This window comes from Cavia porcellus, unplaced genomic scaffold (assembly GCF_034190915.1).
Source record: "Cavia porcellus strain 051 isolate PalLab524CR breed Dunkin Hartley unplaced genomic scaffold, mCavPor4.1 scaffold_2, whole genome shotgun sequence".
In the NCBI taxonomy this organism is placed as follows: Eukaryota; Metazoa; Chordata; class Mammalia; order Rodentia; family Caviidae; genus Cavia; species Cavia porcellus.
In genome coordinates this window covers 110817383-110836244 of record NW_026947485.1, presented here as the reverse complement: position 1 = coordinate 110836244, position 18862 = coordinate 110817383, and the positions used below count along the sequence as shown (strand labels likewise).

Here is an 18862-nt window from a genome sequence, read left to right as displayed (position 1 = left end):
GCCAAATGGAGTGCTCTGAGTTTTACAATGACACAGGCCGTTGAGGGCTTCCTGTGACTGCTGTCACTCTGGACCCTTCCAGACAATAACACGGCATCCCAGAGAACACTCAATTGCTCCTCTCTTAAAGCTGTCTAAAGGCCACTCACCCAACAGAGGGGCTTTCCTCCAGTATCCGTCTCGGACTTCCACATAATCATACCAGCACAGACGGCTCTTAAACAAATCCATGGATGTGAAGTTTAGGACGATCTGTAAAGAATTACCATAACATGAGTCTGGGCAGCAAAACCTGAGTTCTGAAAGATGCACCGAGTATACTAGTATTCTCATGTTACCCTTTAGCAAACGAAGCCCTCGGACCACAGCAGGAATGCCTTCTCAGAAACACAGGCACAGGAAGCCGCATGACATTAAATAATAAACCTTAGGCAGGAAGGGGAGTGAAGAGAATGAGATGGGTCCTTCAGTTCTGTCTGGGGAATCGTTTGAGCTTTTGAAGTCACTAGGTGGTTTACAGAGAGTAAGACGCATTGAAAAACAGGCCAAGATGCACTGAGATTGGAAATTTAGAAGGAGGTAAAGGGGTCAATGAAGTTCAGAGACACAAAAAGATCTTATAACTTCATCAATCATCTCAAAGGATCTGGGGTTAGCCCAAGCACATCTAACCAGCTCTGTGATCAAGGTTCCTCTGGCCATGACCTTACTTCTGAGGTGTGTTGTGTCCAAAAGTCTTCCTACAGTCAATTCACTCATTAGTTCATTCTATCATTGCTTGTTGACCACCTACTGTGTGCTAGTCTACTCTGGGAAATGGAGAGAGATCAATAAGACAAAGCCCTTTCCTACAGGGAGCTCAGAGCAGAACAAAAGGCAGACATACCATACCAATGGGGACACCATGGCATAAATGCTGAAAGGGAAGATCAGACAGTCCTGAGGCGGGAAAACTAAATTTTGTCTGGAAAATTCCTGAAGGCTTCTCAGAGGAGGTGTGATTTAATCTACAAGGATTAGGAACTCCAGGGGTAGAGGAGTCAAGAGAACTTCTATGAGCTGAGGCCAGCTGCTGTTTGAGGAGCTGGACCATAAACCCAGCATAGTGTGTATGCCTGAAATGAGGCAGCTAAAGAGGTAAGACAAGGTAGCAAGGGGCTCAATTCAGGCTGGGCAAGAACATTCCAGCACTCTGAGACACCCCTGAGGCCCTTGCTGGATATTCTAGTGGCCAAATCAGTGATTATTTAGTGGAGAGGACAGAGTGTCCTGCAGGCTGCCTTCCACACACACGTGCTGCCCATGAAAAGGCCCTGGTCCCCCAGGCCCTCCCGCCTAGGCTTCTCTCAGCAGATGGTCTACAGTGGAGCCCAGGTTCCCCCTCTCCCTTTCCTCACCTGTACCCCTGCCAAGCTCCTGCCAAGCTCCTCAGCCTGCAGTGCTGAGAAGCAGTAGCTTGTCTGGCCACTGCTCTCAGCTCTCTCTGTGGCATCTTTCTGTGCCTCATTTCTCAGCTCTTCCTGTTCCCCAGCCCTTGCACCCTTGACCCTATCCCTTTTCCAGTTCGGGGAACCTTGCTCTCAGCAGCTCACCAGTCTCCATTATCTTCACTCTGTCCCTTTCCTGGCCAGTTTTTTTAACATTCAACAAGCCCAGGGACATTGTCTACAAGTAAATCTTGAAGCTGGAGGAACTGCCGTCCCCTTGCCCAGATCTGAAGATGGATATTTGTCCCCAAGGTTGTGGGCTCCCTCTGGATGGAACCTATCCTTTCTGGCTGTCACCATACTAGCCTATCCTCTCATCACTATCCTCTCTCATTGGCTGGCTCCTGCCCTCCCTATTTCCCACCAGCCACGAGAGCACCTCGAATCCAAGCATTTCCCACCCCACCTCCCTGACTCTAGGAGACTCATCACCCATCACTGAGGCATCATGCTTTGGTGCAATCCCTGTTTTCCTCTGTTGCTGACCCTCTCCATATCTACACAGCGTCTATGCTGATGTCTCTTTCCCCTTTAGATGTCTCTGTCCCTTCCCTCCAACCCAATCTTCCCCTTCTCATTGTCTCTTCCTGACTGCTGCTGCTAAGATGATCCTGCTGTGCCCCTAAAATTCTGCATCCTAAGTCTTCAAGATGAATCTTCCTCCTTGTATCTCAGGTTTACCAGATCCCTCACATACTTACCAGATCTCTCCCATACTTAGGAAACCTCTGTGGATCCCCACATCTCTGTCTCATAAATTAAACACTGTTGACTTTCCACAAACTTCAGGGCCAGACTCTGTCTCCTTTCTTCCGGGGCTCCCTGATACACCTGCACTAATTGAACCCTCCTCAGGCCCAGAAAAGTGTCCTCCCCTTTCCACACTTTCCTGTACTGACCAATGGGCATAGTCTGACCTCTGCCTCTTTGGCACTTCCTCTTTCTCCTCTAGTGATTCTCACCAGGCGTCGTTAGGGTTAGGCAGACCATAATTCTCACCTCCACCAATTCAATTACCAGCCCTGAAATCTTGGTGAAACACCTAACTTCTTGGACCTCTAGTTCTTCATCTTCAAATCAGTACTGAGTTGTTAAGGGACGTGTATAAGAAACTATACAGATTTTGCAAGAGTGCCAAACCCAGCTTATAGTAAGTACTCCATAAATGGCAGTTAAAACCTAGCACACCAGGTTACTGTACTACACTTAGCATACTGCAAATGATGCCAGCTGCTCCGCGCAGACTTCCCACCTTGCCTAGCATTAAAGGTGCCCACCTCTTCCCGCAAGGCAATCCTGTCTGGCAGTCAGATCCCAGGACAAGTAACACCTTCCATGAAACCCTGTGAGCTCCTAGATAATGAAGAGTGGGTACCATAAAATAACAGACTAGCTTACTCTAACATCATGATGTGTGCCCATGTGCATGCATGTATATGTCACTCTCAAACTGCACTGGTGTTTAAAACCCTACTTGCATGTTAGAAGCACCTTGGAAGCTTTAGGAGAAAAGTTGGTACCAAGAAAATGTACCTCCTTCGATTGGGTCAGACTGCCAGGGAGTAAAGAAACCCAAACTAAACAACAAGTCTCTTAAAGACAGGGATGTAACTTAGATTTGTCTCAAATCCCCTCAGTGCTTTTATTCGGGTGATCAAGCTCAGTAATACTTGTAAACTGCTTGCACAATAATTCTTTAGCCTTTGCTTTTTAATGAAATGTTAGTACAACTTCCTTGGCAACACATTCATGATCTAAATGAATGAGATAATTATTCAAGCTAATTATTTTAAGTATGTTAATGAACCATAAAGACCATAGAGGAAGAGGTGATGGATGAATGAGAAGCGATGCTCAAATCAATCAAGTTTGTTAATTATTAAGAGCTCTGGGGAAAGCTGGATGGAGCAGAAATTGGAATAACTGGTGCAGGAATTTCAGTGATGTGTGTGCTCCTTGCCCCCAGTGAGTACTAATAATTGAGGCTTGGTGAAGCTTACATAGTTCAAACATATTACAGAGTCTCTGCTGTGCAGGGCAGTTCAACAATTTGGGGATTATTAGACTATTTCCTCTTTCTCCTCCTCCTTGTCTCTCTCCTGTTAGTGTCTCCAGCAGAAATAGAGATGTCACATCCACTCAAGGCTGAAAGTCTGGAGTCTCAGATGCAACATGATATCCACACAGCATTAAATGCATAGATCCAAAGATTTGGTGTACGTGTATATGAGTGTATTGTGTGTTGTTAGGGTGTTTCAAATGTGTATCTGCTAATGTGTTCCCCCATGTACTAATATAAGATGATGATCAACCATTCAGACTCTGAGTCCAATTGCCTGGGTTCAAATCCCGACTTTGCAATATATTTAGTAGCCTTAGGCAGTTCATTCGCTTGCCCATAAAATAAGCAAGGTGACAGCACCTAGCCTGTGAAGTTTCAGTGAGTATTACATTGAATGACGCCCCCCAACACATTTCGGAGAGAACCCAGTCCATGGAGAATGTTCATAATGGTTCCTAGACATTTCTCTCTCTTATCACACAATGCTTGACTCACCACTTCATTTTTTGAAGCTGTAATTCAATAATGCTTGTAGTTCTTCATAGGCACCAACACACCCACTGCCACCCTGGCTACCAGTTTTTTACTCAGCCTCAGATGTGTCCACAGATCCCTTCAACAAATCCTCACTGTGTGCCATGTACTATGTGGGGTGCTGGGCCTGAGTGGACAGTGAGTTTAAGGCTAGAAGTGAGACAAGCATACCCGCAGGCATGAGCCATGCTGTGATACTGTGACATTATAGAAACAACAGGTAACCCCTTACCTCAACCCAAGGAAAAGACAGTTGCAGCTGATCTGAGGCAACTTGAAGAACACTTGGATTTTCAGAGACATAGAGTGAAATATACACTTTGGGGTACCAAGCCCATGTTCTCTATTACCAGTTCTGTATCTTGCAGTGAACCTGGGCAATGACCTTACTGTCCAAGGAATGAATAAAAGAATATGAACCCTCTCATAGGGTTGAGAACACATCACTGGTGGACAAGGGTAAACAGGCCCCGGCCTTGGGCTCTAGAGAGTCACCGAAATCTTCAGAGCCACAGAAACATGGCCATGCAGAGGCTGTCTGCCCTCCAGGTCTCACTCCAGGGACCTGGGATCCTGGAACTCCCTATCCAAATAGTGCTCAGCCTATTTGGAGGACACGCAAGGGCCTCTTCCCTGGACCATTCCTCCAAAGGAAGATGCACATAAAGGAAGTCCACCCACTGGAGGGTCCAGTAAACAGTTGTTTGAAAGACGGAAGTGGATGGTACTCAGAAGTGTGGGCTGCAGGTCAGCAGGGCACCAGATTGTAAGACAGACAGGAGGGGGACAGGCTGGCTGTACTTGGGTACCACCTGTTCCCATACTGCCACCTTCCAGACCAGCACATTAAGGTAAATTCTACACTACAATAAATTCTACACTGGACCTTGCCCTCCAAGGCATTATAACACTTATCAAGGAAGGAAGGCAGAGCCTCTTTTGCCTTAATCTATAACTTACATGGACAGTGCCAGGGCTCTCTTTGTATGAGTGAAACTGGTGGAGTAGTCCAGAAATAATGAATGTAAAGCAAGCAGCCTGTGCCTGTGGTGCGTGCACATAACAAAAAAGCCATTAATAGTACTAGTGACCAGTGCTCCTGCCTCCGCCAGACAACCATTTTCCAGGAGGTTTTTTGCCTGTCTTTGAAAAATGTATTATTATTTTAATTATATATACTTAAGGGATACAGCATAATAATTTGATACATGTGTACAATATGCAATGGTATATCAGAGTAGTTAACGTTTCCACCTACCTTCTCCCCTGGAGTGACAGAGATCCTCCAGACGCAGTGGGAGTAAGAAGGGTAGCCATTTGGGAAACCAGGTGCAGAAAAGTTTCCTGTTGTGTCCTGCAGGGTCTCCCCACATGCTGCACAAGCAAATCAACAACTGTGATACTGGCATGCATATCAGTTCATGCCTGCGGCTGCCAAGCAAACACACCCCTTTATCAGCCAGCAACCTCAGAAGGGTTGGCACGAGGTGGTAACATACAGACAGTAGCACGCAGTGCTGAAGAGCAACACTCAGGGCTCTTCTGAGCCTCTCAACACTGATCATGGCCCAGAGTTCAGTTTGAACCTGAACTCTCCAGCGGGTTGTGTCGCTGTGGGCTGGGTATTGATTTTCTTATTTGTAAAATAAGCAGTGTAGACTTCAGAGTCTGAGTGGAGTCATCTGTATTATATGCAGTGGATCCACTCAGTGCCAGGCACCTAGTAAGCACTCCAGACATCACGGCCATCATGATTGCTATTGATAACATCTGGGCAGGAAGACCATAGAAGTACAAGCTAGTGAGCAAAAAGAAAAAGTGCACTTTGAAACTCATTTCAGTTGTTGGTTTAAATCATAACTCTTCTTTTTCCTGGTATTCACTTCTGAGAGAGCTACCCAGTAAGAAAGCAGAGAAAAGTGCAGGGGCACAGGGAGCTAGAACATTCTACAGCATGTGATTCTGCCTCACATATTTTGACTGTTGCCTGATAATGAATCTAAAACATACATGTGGATGTATTTCACCTGATTTGTCCTTTAAAAAAAAAAAGAATATCTATACCTTGGGAGCTGTAGATTTTATATTTCCCTGAGCCTTGGGATTGTAACTCCAAAGACAAAGACAGTGGCTTGTCAAACACCCCTGGTCTTGGGGGCCCACTTCCCAAGAGTGGGGAACAAGGCATTCTTAAGCACCTTCTCTACAACTGATTCCACCTGTGCAGGGCAACAGCCTCAGGTTTCAGTTATTACTTGAACATCCTCGAAGCTCCATATTTTCTGAAGCTGCAGGAAGGGAAAGGTGGAGAACTACCCATCACAGGCCTCAGGAAATCCTGGATATCGGGGCTTCAATATCACATTACCGAACAACTGCCAGGCATCATGAGGATTATGCCCAGCAGTCAACAACCCCCGAGGGTTCCATGGCAATTATTTTAGAATAATCATCAACATTCTGCAAGAACAGATACATTACAGTATGGCTTTATGGTATTTACCAGCTGCCTCCAATCCTTTTGGGAAATAAGCAGCACATACATTATAACTAAATAAGTACTATAGCATTTCCCAGAGAATGCTATAAGGTTTCCCTTTAAATTCAGCAAGGTTATATGATATGTGCATCCTGCATTTCAGCTCTAATGTGGCCCCAGATATCTAATGGCTATATGGAGAGATTTCCTAATTTCATGGACACAAGCACACTCAGCATTTTGCAAGCCCCATAGTCCTGTTCTGTGGGGCAGTATGACAGCCTAGATTTTCTCCAATGGCTGCCATGTCAAATATTCCATCCCATTATTAGGGAGGGGAGAGGAGTGAGAAAAAGAGAAGAGAGAAGGGGATGGGAGAAGATGGAAGGGAAGAGAAGGGAAAGAAAAAGAGGAGGGAAAGAGAGGTGAGAGGAGTAAAATTGTATGTACCGTACCTATGAGCCCCTTAAGGCATAGTTAGTTGCCCAATGAAAATACTGATTTACTAGAATGAATAAAGCTCTGCTTTACTGTAAAAGGACTTATAGAATGAAAAGTCCCAACTCCTACTGGGTTTAATTTATTCTCCTGACTGCCTCTGTAAGTCCTCAGAATGTCCCTTGACTCATTCTTGTTTGTGTCTGAATTCTGCCACTGTTTATCAAAGGTCTCTCCCAGCTCCTGCCTCCCATGTTGCCTGTTCCACACCCTTCTGTCTGTCTTCCCCAACCCTCTTTAGTATATTCTGCCCATCAGTGGTAAAACTCGGCTGCTTGGACAATGCTTTGCTCTGACCCAAGGCATTCCCACCACTACCCCAAAAAGCAAAGTACGGGAATCAAAGGGGAAAGTGCCAATTCAGGGAGAAGGGAGTGCTGAGCTGGCTGCAGAAGAGGCATTTTCTCCACCCTTGAGTACTGTTTAGTCTTGAATGGGAGACTGCAGGTCAAGACTGAGACCACAGAAGCAACCTCGTATACAGCACCAGCACTTTCTCTACCTGGGCATTTAGTAAACAAACACCCACCATTCCAAAGTATTTCTCCTTGTTCTCTGTCTTCCTACCAAGTCCTCCTTTGTTCTTGTGTTGTCAAACCCACATCCCCAGTTCTACAAAAAAAGGAGAAAATGCTTTTACTGTTACAGGGTCCCTCTGCATGAGTACCTAGGGAATACTGTACTTTCTTCCCTTTTTTGCCAAAGAAGTCCAAAGCCTGCCATAAGACCAGCTGTGGGCCCCGAGACCTGTAATTCCCATAGCCACTCTAGCTTTCTACACTGTCTAGCACACCCTAACAGAAGGACACCAGGATCACAGCTGCCAAGCAATGGTCCTCTTAGGCTTCCCAAGTTACTATCCCAGCAAGGGGAGCGGCATACAGAAAGCACTGAGTTGCACTCCACAGGGTGCTGGGAGGTACTGGGAATCCCCGAGGCTCACGGTTACCTGGGCATTTGTACAGCTTCCTAGCTTGAGCTATGTCTCCCTGGCTGAGCCGCACACGCTGGCCAATGGTTGGCCGGATGCCATTGTCGTCTCGACGAGGGAGGATGGTGTCTAAGAAAACTCCTCTACAGAAAGAAAAAGGAGAGAGAGGAATAAAAGTCAGGACAGTCTGGCTCTACAAGCTGGGATTTACAGTCTTCATGTCTTGGCCTATAACCCGTCCACATTCCTACTCCTGGTCTGCATCTTCATGGCTGGCACAACCAGCGCTATGTCCTTCACTCATGCTGGCATTTCATCAGTGCCTGCTCACTTTCCACCGGGAAGATGACTGCCAACTTGAAAAATATGCCTCTTTCAGTAGCCTGGAGCCTTCTTTACTAATGTGTGCTGAGCATTTCCACAAAGCCCTCGACAGCCCCCAGCCTCAGGCTCACCATGCTGCACAACACGGGGAGCACCACTGAGAGCACGGCATGAGTGGTGCCCCCTGAGGTTGTGTCCTAGGTACGACCATGTATAGATAAATCTTGGAGCTGCCCCAGGGAAGCTTGGGAACTGGTCCAGCGTAAGGCTCTACAACGGGACAGTTGGCAAGTGCAGGTGATGAGTTAGTGAATGACAGGTGGAAGGGCCTTGCTGCCCAGAGGAGCAGTCAGAGGAACAATGAGATAAATGCAGAGAACAAGAGGGAGTCAAAAGAGCCTGAGGCTCGAGATTTCCCTTCCAGGCCTGGCTCTGCCCACTGAGTGAGCTTGGCAAGCCCCTGGCTCTCTCTGAACCCTTCTGAGCATCAGTTTATTCCTGTGCACTATGAGACGGCCTAGATGATCACAGCAGCCCCTCCCATGGCTACCAGCTTACTCTACTCCAACACGAGTAACATCTAAAACATCTAGGACACAAGCGGAATGCAAGATGCCTGGCCAAGCAACAGCCCTATTCACACCTCCTCCATGTAGGTCTGGTTCCTCCTTGCCTGCCTACTGCCGGTTCTGGGCCCCTGCCCTTGCCCCTGCCCCTGCCGCTGCCTCAAGATCTTCTAACTGGGTCCTCTCCCGGAGGTCAGGTCTTCCCTTGGACCAGCTCCTTCCCCAAGTACCAACCTATTTCTTCCTTTCTTGACCAAGTTTCTGGACAGAATCATCTCCATTCCCCACCTGATGCTCACCCCCATCACTCCTCACCCCAAATATGATCTGACCTTGTTAATAATAGCCACCACACCCTCACCGATGGGTGCTTCTCAGTCTGCATCTGTCCTCTCTTTGGCCCTGGGACCTCTTGTCCACCCCCCCCACCCCGCCCCACTTCCTCTCCAATTTTCCAAGATGCTGCTCTCTGAGCTGAAAGACCCGAAGCACTTCATCTTCCTGGTTCCAAGATACCCCTCAAGCCTCTGTTCCCACTCTGTTCTCTATCCATACTGTGTATTCATATGGGCTCCATCCACCATCTGCAAGCCCACAGCAAACTCCTTGTGTCCAGGCCAGACCATCTGCACTTGAGACCACCTCCCCTAAACTGCCCTAAGAGCCTCTAATGTCCAATGCCAAATTTGTCTTGCAACCAAATTTATTCCATTCTTTTGCTCATTCCACAACCCTGTCTCCTGAGACAAACTCTGAAAGCCCGCTCTGTCCCTCAGACTCGCTGGAACCAGGAAGAAGGTTCTATGCACTGCACCTTGGATGTGTCCTGCTCATTCCCAGATGATTACCTTAGCTCAGGTAAGCCATATTTCTTCCAGGATTCCTTCCAGTAGCTTCTTAACTGCCCTCCTTACAGATTTAGCCATTACTGCTTCACCCCTCCCCCAATTCTGCTATGAGCTCCTCTCAAAATGCAAGAGTGGGAGTGTGCCTTCTTTGCTTAGCACTGTCCCCAACCTGGATCTCCAAGCTCTTTGCTCACTGCTTTTGCCTCCCTAAACAAGTCCCTGCATGTACTACCCTCTCCCCAGGCTGCCCATGCTTCCCCTGTGCTGAAGGACTCCTCATTCCCCAAAACCCCCTCAGCTGTCTCCCTCTGTGCAGTCTCCCCCGGGCACACTGTGGCACTCCCACTTCATCACCCCTCCTCTGGCCCTTACTTGTCCAGTCTCTTCTTATCATAATGCATGTTGCTTTTTGGTTTGTTTTTAGGAATGACGGTATTGTCTTCTCTGCTGAAAATAAATTTCTGAAGCACAGAGATTGACTTAAGAGACTAGAGCACAGCAGGTTTCAAGAATAGTTCTTGAATCAAATTATCCTGCCAAGATAGGTCACAGTCTTCAAAAACTTTTGCAAAGTAGTTATTTACATCTAAAATGAAACACTGAAAGATATATATATTACCTAGCTATTAGCTGTGTGCTCTCTTCTCTCTTTCAAACATTGTTTTCCTAAGTTGTGTACTTCCTTGGAAACGTGTATTACCCCTATTTTTTCTCGGTCGCATCACTGTCTTCTTTTTGTTTTGCATAAGCTTGTTTCTCCAAGTCAGACTTCAGGCTCACTTTCTCTCCAGTGCTAGTGTGGGGGAGTCTAGATCATCTGCTGATTTCCTTCTCACACCCCCATGCCTACAGTACCCTCTGCTCTGACTTGCTGTAATTCCCACCGCCTCATCTCCCAGTACGAAGCCCTCTAGAGAAATTTCAGGACAATCCATGATCTCCATCACTGGCTTCATGAGGCTTTAAACCATAGGTGACAACTCTATGTAAAACTAAATTCAATAACCTACTCCCCTAAAGACAGCTAACTAAACTAAAGTAACTGAAGAAGAGGCACTCGTAATTATTTCCCTGAAGAAAAGAATCCCATGGCACAACATAAGGATCACCACATTTTCTAGACAGCACAGGTCAACTAACCCTATAGCAACTGGCAAAGTCACCAAAAGGCTTGGCATGTAGAGGCCATGTTCTCCCCTCTGACACTATTCATAGGACTTCCCCATGTGCCAGGTCTGGGTTGAGTGCTTAATGCGCAGTATCTCATTGAATCTTCATAACGTCCTAGGAAACAAGGCCGATCTTCACTAGGCTCTGCCCGCTACATGTGAGCCTGTGGGACTTCGCAGGACTTGCTCAGGGCACAGCCAGTGTATACCAAAGCTTATCTCTGGCATCTTCCTCCTTCTGGCCAGTGTTTCCTACTCTTGAGGAACAGTAAGATTTAATATGCATTAAATGATAGCATTAAGGATACTGAAAGACTTCAAACCCAAAGTAGCAGGCACAACACTGACACACACTCAGCCGTCCTTGAGCTGGGACCACCCTGCCCCCGTGCAAAGCACTGCAGTAAGGCTCCTTCCCCCGTTCACGGAGGAGATCCTGGCACTGACATTCTGTGAACTAAGAAAGGGCTTGGCAGATGCCTCGGGAAAAACTGTCAGCTCTGAGTTCCCCTAACAAAGACATCCCTGTACTAGGGAACTGTCTCCTGGACTCCTGGACCCATGCCCAACAAAACCTCCAAAGACGCCACTCCCCACAGCCTGTCCCAACCGAGGGGGAGGGGAGAAGAAATGCGATAAACCAGAGGGAATAAAATTGGAAGGAGACAACTCAGCTGTGAGGAGACACGAAGACTGGGTTTCCCATCAGCAGGAAAAGCCTGTGCCCCAGATGAGAACAGTCCTGCACTTCTTTTCAGCCCTTTTATAGAATAAAAGGCAAGACACGTAGAGTACAGCTCCAGAGGAGATGTGACCAGGAGCAATAACCTGAAGTTAGAGCACAAGGAACTGACAGATTCCCAGAGAGGCCTATCAGTGAGAGCCCATGGAACAAAACAGTTTCTAGAAATTCATACCAAAAACTGGCAGAGAAAATAAAAGCAAGTAACTATCTGCAGCAAAAGAGATTTGCAAAAATGATTCTGTACTCAGGAGCAGAAGGGAGAATGCAGTGGAGGTAGATCGTTGAAATAATAAACCACACTCTTAATATCTATATTCCTTTGCAACACGGACATTCCACTCCTCCCACTGAGAGGTAATCTCTCCACTCACTGGAGTCTGGGCTGACCCTGTGGGTTGGCGGACCAATAGAATGCAGCAGAAGTGATCCCATGAGAATTCTAGAGCCTAAGCCTTAAGAGGCTACTCGAGCTTCCCAGCCTGCCCTCTGGTAGATCTGTGTCCTTGGACAGGGAAAAGCCTGGTTGCTCTACTGGGGTAGGAAAGACCGCCAGGAAGGAGAAGCAAAGGGTGTGGCCAGCAGACATGTGACTGGCCATCCTGGACCCCTTGGGCCAATCAAGCACTCACACTGACTTTTGCTGTTTGACCCCAGGCAAGACTAGAGAAGAATGTACCAGCCTAACTCAGACATCAGAAATAATAATAAGCTGCTGTTTTAGGACACTAAGTTTGGCATCGAATAATTCTACAGAAATAGGAAGGTTAACAGTAGCCTTTCGGGAAGCTGCTCTGCTCCTGAGTGACCTTCAACACAGGTGCTGCCTGTCCATCAACCTCGCTCCTAGTGAATTCGAGGTCCTTTGGATGAGGAGTGATTATTTCATGGGGTTTGTCCATGGATTTCCATTGGTCTGTGCTGATGAAATGGTCTACACAACAACGTTAGTAAGGGTTATCTCCTGAGGGCAAAAAGGACAGCATCATAAGGGGTAGAGATTTTATTTTAAAATTTAAAAAAAAAAAATCAAGCAAATAAATGCTGATGCCAGAAAAACCTCTGGCTTCTTCCTTTGGAGTATCATGTGGCCCAGAGCAGGCCCCCAGAAGGTAGTACAGTCCTACAGCCTATGTGGGAGGGACTCAGAGTCTCCTTACCGAAGTGACCACCACGTTTATGAGTATGTGGAAGGAACTGCAATGAGAATAATGGAGATTCTTTCCTTCACCTGCTTCCCCGCACTGTAGATCTTCTAGGCCCCTAGGAACTCGCGCATTAACATAGTCATTTAGCTAAATGTCTATTGAGTGAGTTCCTGCTATAGGCCAGGCATTATTGGGCCCTAGGGACTAGAAGACAATGAGATATTCTCTGTCCTCAAGAATTTCAGGGACAAGGAAATGTGACAGATAAGTATCAACAGATTAAAATAATAATTAACAAATAAATTATAAAGCAAATGAGGAGTTATATTAGCTACAGAAACAAGACCCAAGTTACAAGCTTCTCAGGTGAGTCAACTTGACAAAATTAGTACTTTGTCTCTGTGTAACAGCCTGCAGCACCTGGATAATGGCAACACCTTACCGTTTCCTGCACAATTTCCCAAACTGCTGAGTCAGTTCAACTCCAACACCCAACACCTTTGACACTGGTGGCATGAGCCCATTCTGCCTGCCCAGAGGCTTCCTGAAACGCCCCCCACACACGGCCCCGGAATGGACTCCTCAAAGACTCAGTGTTCCCCCCGGGAGAGGAGGCCTCGCCAGCTTCAGATTTCCTGTTTGGCAGCGAACGAAATCTATTTGTCAGCAGCTCACCCATCTATTTCAGATTTAGACACTGCAGGCAGAGGGCAGAACTGGAATAGGATCTGAGAACACCCAGTGCAGCCCTCTCAGGAGGGGACGGAGGCCTGTGGGGTGAGGAGTCCACCAGCGACATGATGCCCCTCAGTGCAGTGCGCACCTCCCTCCACGGCCAGGCCTGCAGGAGGACGAGGGCTGGAGCTCCACCCTCGTGCTTGCAGTGCAGTGGTTTCTCTTCACACCATGGCACCCCTGTGTCTTTGGAGGAAAGCTGGAAGAAAAGTAGCTCTGCCTGTATCACTTCGAGATGCCGCCTTAAATGCCAAATTGGGTGATCTCTTTCACCGGCACTTTGGGGGTTCCTGCCTTACAGGAGAAAGGTTGTGACTATCCAGCTGAGTAGGCAGAGACCTTGAGATGCTGCTAAGTACCAACCCTGTGACCGCGTCCACTGGTGCCTCTAGCAGCCAAATCCAGGACACAGAGAGCCAGTGGTTGCTGGTTCCTTCCACTTCCAGTTCCAATTATGATTCCTGAGCCAACTGGCTCCTTGTTACCTTTATGCACAAAGAGACTCAACCTGCACCACCTCCCTATCTGCTGTGACCACTAGGATGCACAGTGCAGAGTCTGCCGACAACCTCAACAAAGTGTACACGTCTGTACCATCTGCATTCTGATCACTAAATTGATTTCACACTTTCTGTCCTTACTTTCTCCCCTCATGTCTCCCAGATTTCTCATCTATTTCCCCTGGTTTCTCACCTACTATTTTTTCTTATGGTTCTGAGTATGTATTAAAAGTCACCTTCAAACTTTTGGGGGAAGGATTAAATTAACTGATTAAATTAATCAGTGTGGAGATTCCTCAAAACTAGAATTAAAAGTCCTATTCAACCCAGCTATTCCCCTTCTGGGTATTTTCCCAAAAGAAATAAAAAATCATACCACAGCAATATATGAGCACCTGTGTTTATAACACCACAATTTGTAATAGCTAAATCTTGGAAACAACTCAAATGCCTATCAACTGAGGAATGGATAAAAAAGATATGGTATTTTTATATAATGGAGTATTACTTGGCCATGAAAATGGATAAACTTGAGATGCTTACAGGTAAATGGATGCAACCAGAAACTATGCTCATAAGTGAAATAAATCAGACTCGTGTGTGTAAACATTGTATTGTCTCCCTAGTGTAAGAAACTGAAAGAATAAATAAGATCCAAACTTACAGTAGATAAAGGGGAAGAAACTGCTCAAAAGGAAAGAACAACTGGGATGAGAAAAAGTAGAAAAGAAGGAAAGGAAAAGAAAAAAAATATATATATATGGCCTGTGACAGGGACAATAAAACACAAATGGCATGAGCATGGATTCCAACCATATATATATATGTGTGTATATATATATATATATATATATATAATAGCTAAGATGATTATATTACCAATTTCTGTTAACTCGTTGAAAAGAACAGTTTGTGCTTGTGTAGCTTGATCAATTTTGCATGCCTATATCTGGCAATCTGAGCAATTATGTTGAAGACAATAATAGGCAATACATTAACCACTGTTAATTTCCTATTATCTTGTTTTGAAATTTTGTATCATTGTTTTTCTCTTTAAAATTACAAAAACACAGCTGGTTTGAAGAAGAAATTGAAAAGAAAGTCTCAAGTGAGCAAATATTTGAACTGTTTCTCCTTTGACACAATGGCGGGGAAGCCCTAAAAATAAAACTAATAAGGATAAACTTCTGTACATAAAACAATAAACATAGTTAGAGGCTGGAGTAATATTGAGAATTCTTAACTTTTGCACAGCACAGTATGGCTCAGCAAAACAGACCCTGCCTGTGCCACCATATATGACAGGTCTCCAACCCTACCAGGCAGGTAGCATCCATCATCCATAACCTGCAGGCAAGGAGGCTGCAACTTTGTTCTCTTTCTGATCCCAGCTACCTGTGCACCCTTGGGCCCCTGGAGCCTCATTTCCTTTACTCTGAAGTAAATGTTAACCAAGCTTGGTGGTGCATGCCTGTAATCCCAGCACCTGGGAGGCTGAGGTAGGAGGATCACTGCAAGATCATGGCCAGCCTGGGCTACACAGTGAGTCTAAGGCCAGCCTGGGCTACACAGTGAGTTTGAGGCCAGCCTGAATTGCATAGTGAGACCCTGTCTTAAACAAGATACAATAAAATAATAAATAAATAAAGTGAAGCTATAATTTACAAGCCTCCCAGTTCTGACACAGCCAAGTTTCTAATAAACCAAACCTCTTCTACAACTGGTGAGTCCTACCATGCTTATACAAGCACATGCTTTAAAGACTCCCAATCCATGGGAGATTTTACACAGAGCGTCTAAGTTATTATCCCCACCTGCCTCTCAGTAATTTCTCTTTTCCACTTTGCTGTGTGGGAATGTATGGCATGATGAATGGCAGCTTCACAATGGGATTCAATCTTATTAGTGGAAATTTGATTAGATTATATTTTACTGCAGCCCAAAGGCCACTATATGTCAAGGACATAGAGGCCAGCCGTGCTAATAGCACAGAAACCTGCTTGCTCTCCACGGACCTCGGGACTCCGACCCAAGCCTGTGACAGGGACAATAAAACACAAATAGCATGAGCGTGGGTTCCAACCTGGAGAAGGTGTTCCGGGCATAGTGCATGATGCTGTCGAAGTCGTATGTCTCTCCCAGAGAGCTCACTTCCCCAGCTTCCATTTTTAAGAAATTATACTCCTGACCTGTGACACAACACTGTGGTAAGGCTTTTGAAAACCAAAGCAGCACCTGAAAGGAGGCAGAGCAGGGAGAAGAAGGCCCCAGAGAGTCTTCCTGCAGCTCTTTAATTCGGTCAGTGGATAACAGAGTCTGGAGGGTTTCTGGTTGTTTTTAACAGACTATTTAGAGATATGGATGTAGAACCCACCCTGTCTCCTCCCAGCCCCGCCACCCCGTACCCTCCCCAAATGCCACTCAGAACTCTTCACTGTGTTTGCAGACAGATGAGCAGTCAGTCTGTTTGCCCTCCAAAACAAAGTTGTTTTAAATTCAAAATCCAAAACATCCTGATTTTGTCATTTAAAGAAACAAAAGAAATGCATCAGAGAGCTCAGTTTCAAATATCTCACAATTCAGATTCTCTAACGCAGGTTTAAGGCAACCATATAATAAGCTACTTTCATGTTCAATATCAACTTTTATTTCAAATTATTTAAGATGAAAATATATTTTTTAATCCAGACATGCTATCTGCCTATACCCATATCTTAATTGTGATACAGTTTCAAAAAGAAGTGTTGCCTGGGTCAGCAAAATGATGTATGACTGAAGCAGGGAGAACCTATTTTTTGACTGATGGGTCCTATACCGCTCTGGTCAATTTTGTCACTTAAGAAATGTGATTGGATTTCATTGTCTTTCATAACACGGAAAATCATTATTTCACTTTTGCTGGAACCTATGATCTTCAGCAAATTTCTTCCCAGGAAGGCCACAGGCGTGCAAAGGCAGTGCTGCTGACAGGTTCCTGCACAATTGGTTTGCTGCCCCCCCCCGCCCACCCCGCTTAGCAATTGGCACTGGACAATTTTTGCTGGCCTTTTCCTTGAGCATGTGGCTTCCAGACCCCACACAGGTCTCCTTACCTGGCTGGATGTTTTCTCTGATGATGGTGACATGTTGGTCTCTATCTGGCCGTGTGTGTTCGTGCCAGAACCCAACCACGTGGCCCAGTTCATGAGCCACAATGCCAAACTTGTCGCAGTTTTTCCCAATGGATATGGCCTGTGGGCCCCCTCCTCGGCGTCCAACGTAAGAGCAACAGCTGGACAACAACAGAAATGCTCGGGTCAGCAGGTTGAGGACAGCCACAGCAGGAGGCAAGCCCCGCTCCGATAGCGCCTCACCTCTACCTTCCCACCCAATCCAGACAGTCTCCCCTAAAATGCTTCTCCACTATCTACATCGTTCTTCATTCTGTCTCCCTCAATTTAGAGATTTATTTAAACAGCACGTACTCTTCTTTTTTCTTCTCGAAGCAACTTGGTACTAATTTTATTTCAAGCCATTAATGTTTTAGTATGCTATTTCATCAGTCTCCTACTTATGAACACTTAGTTTTTGCTCTTTAAACAAAGTTGCAGAGTAGAAAGACATAAAACAAATAACAAAAACAAAACAAGGAGATGACTGGACTTTTACTTGTTTATGGTAGCGTAAATCCCTAGCAATGAAATCAGTGGATAAAGGATATATATATTTGAAATTTTTATTATGATACAAAGATGTATTTTCTTACTATAAAAATGTATAAAACTATATATAAAGAAAAACAATTTTTAAATTAATTTTGTGATCAGTCACTTTAGAATCTCTTCAGGTTTCTGTTTTCAATTGGTTTTCTGGTATACAATCACATTAACCTTCAACAATTTTTTCTTTGTCTCATTCTTGCCAGTACTCATTGTGTTTATTCCTACTTCTGTCTAGCTATATTAGTATTTCCAAAACAATATCAAATAATTACGGTAATCCCAGACATACTTGACTTGTGCCTGATTCTAGCAGAAATGCTTCTAACAATATCAGCAGTAAGCATCACCTTGGCTTTTGATTTGAAATTATATACATATAAATGTGCTATATGTACCTGTGAAAATCTCTACGACATTAATTATTTTTTAATTTTTGTAATTGGGCTCTATTCCTGTGCTGCCTTGTCTATTTTTTTTAAACAAAATGTACATGCTGAATCATGGAAACACCTTTCAGCACTGAGATAACACGTATGGCTTCTCTCCTCCAATCTATTGATCTAGTAATCATATGCATAGATTTCCTAATATTGAGCTAATCTTATATTCTTTAGATAAGTCTATGTGGCAGCCTACTCTTCTTTTCTTCCACTATGGAATTCTAATGTTTTATTTGGGATTTTTTTTTTTTTTTTTTGGAGACAGGGTCTTACTACATAGTATAGGCTGGCCTTGAACTCACTATGTAATGTAGGCTGTCCTTGAATTCATGGCATCCTCCTGCCTCAGCCTCCCAAGTGCTGGAATTACAGTAGTATACCACCACACCCAGTTATTTGAGATTTTGCATGTCTATTCATGAGTGAGAGAAGTTTAAAATTTAGTTACTTTCTTATTTATTGTTAGCACTCTTTTTCTCATTCAAGGTAGCAAATCCTTGGCATTTCTTAATTTGGAAATGTTCTTTCTCTGTGCTCTGAAAAGTCTAAATAGTATCAGAGTATGTTTCCTGAAGGTCTAAAAGAATACTCATGTGAAAATCTGGATTTGGCTCTTTGGGAGAAGTAGCTTTTTCTTATGTTTTTCAATTTCTTTCCATTGTTAGTCTGTGCCAGGATTTTATATTTACCTAGAAGTC

General features: G+C 45.1%; 1 protein-coding gene across 4 annotated transcripts in view; it reads right to left on the bottom strand.

The window, feature by feature from the left end:
- Window positions 1-18862, bottom strand: part of Tll2 (tolloid like 2) — a 133918-nt gene that overhangs the window by 31291 nt on the left and 83765 nt on the right. For 3 of the 4 annotated variants that reach the window (XM_063245136.1, XM_063245137.1, XM_023561578.2), the window contains 5 exons: window positions 17116-17294; window positions 16107-16212; window positions 8010-8134; window positions 5342-5457; window positions 150-252 (listed from right to left, as the gene is read on the bottom strand). In XM_063245136.1, coding sequence (XP_063101206.1) covers window positions 150-252; window positions 5342-5457; window positions 8010-8134; window positions 16107-16212; window positions 17116-17294 — 629 coding nt within the window. Of the gene's footprint in view, window positions 1-149; window positions 253-5341; window positions 5458-8009; window positions 8135-16106; window positions 16259-17115; window positions 17295-18862 lie in introns of all 4 variants that reach the window. The other variant, XM_063245138.1, reaches the window with a different exon arrangement.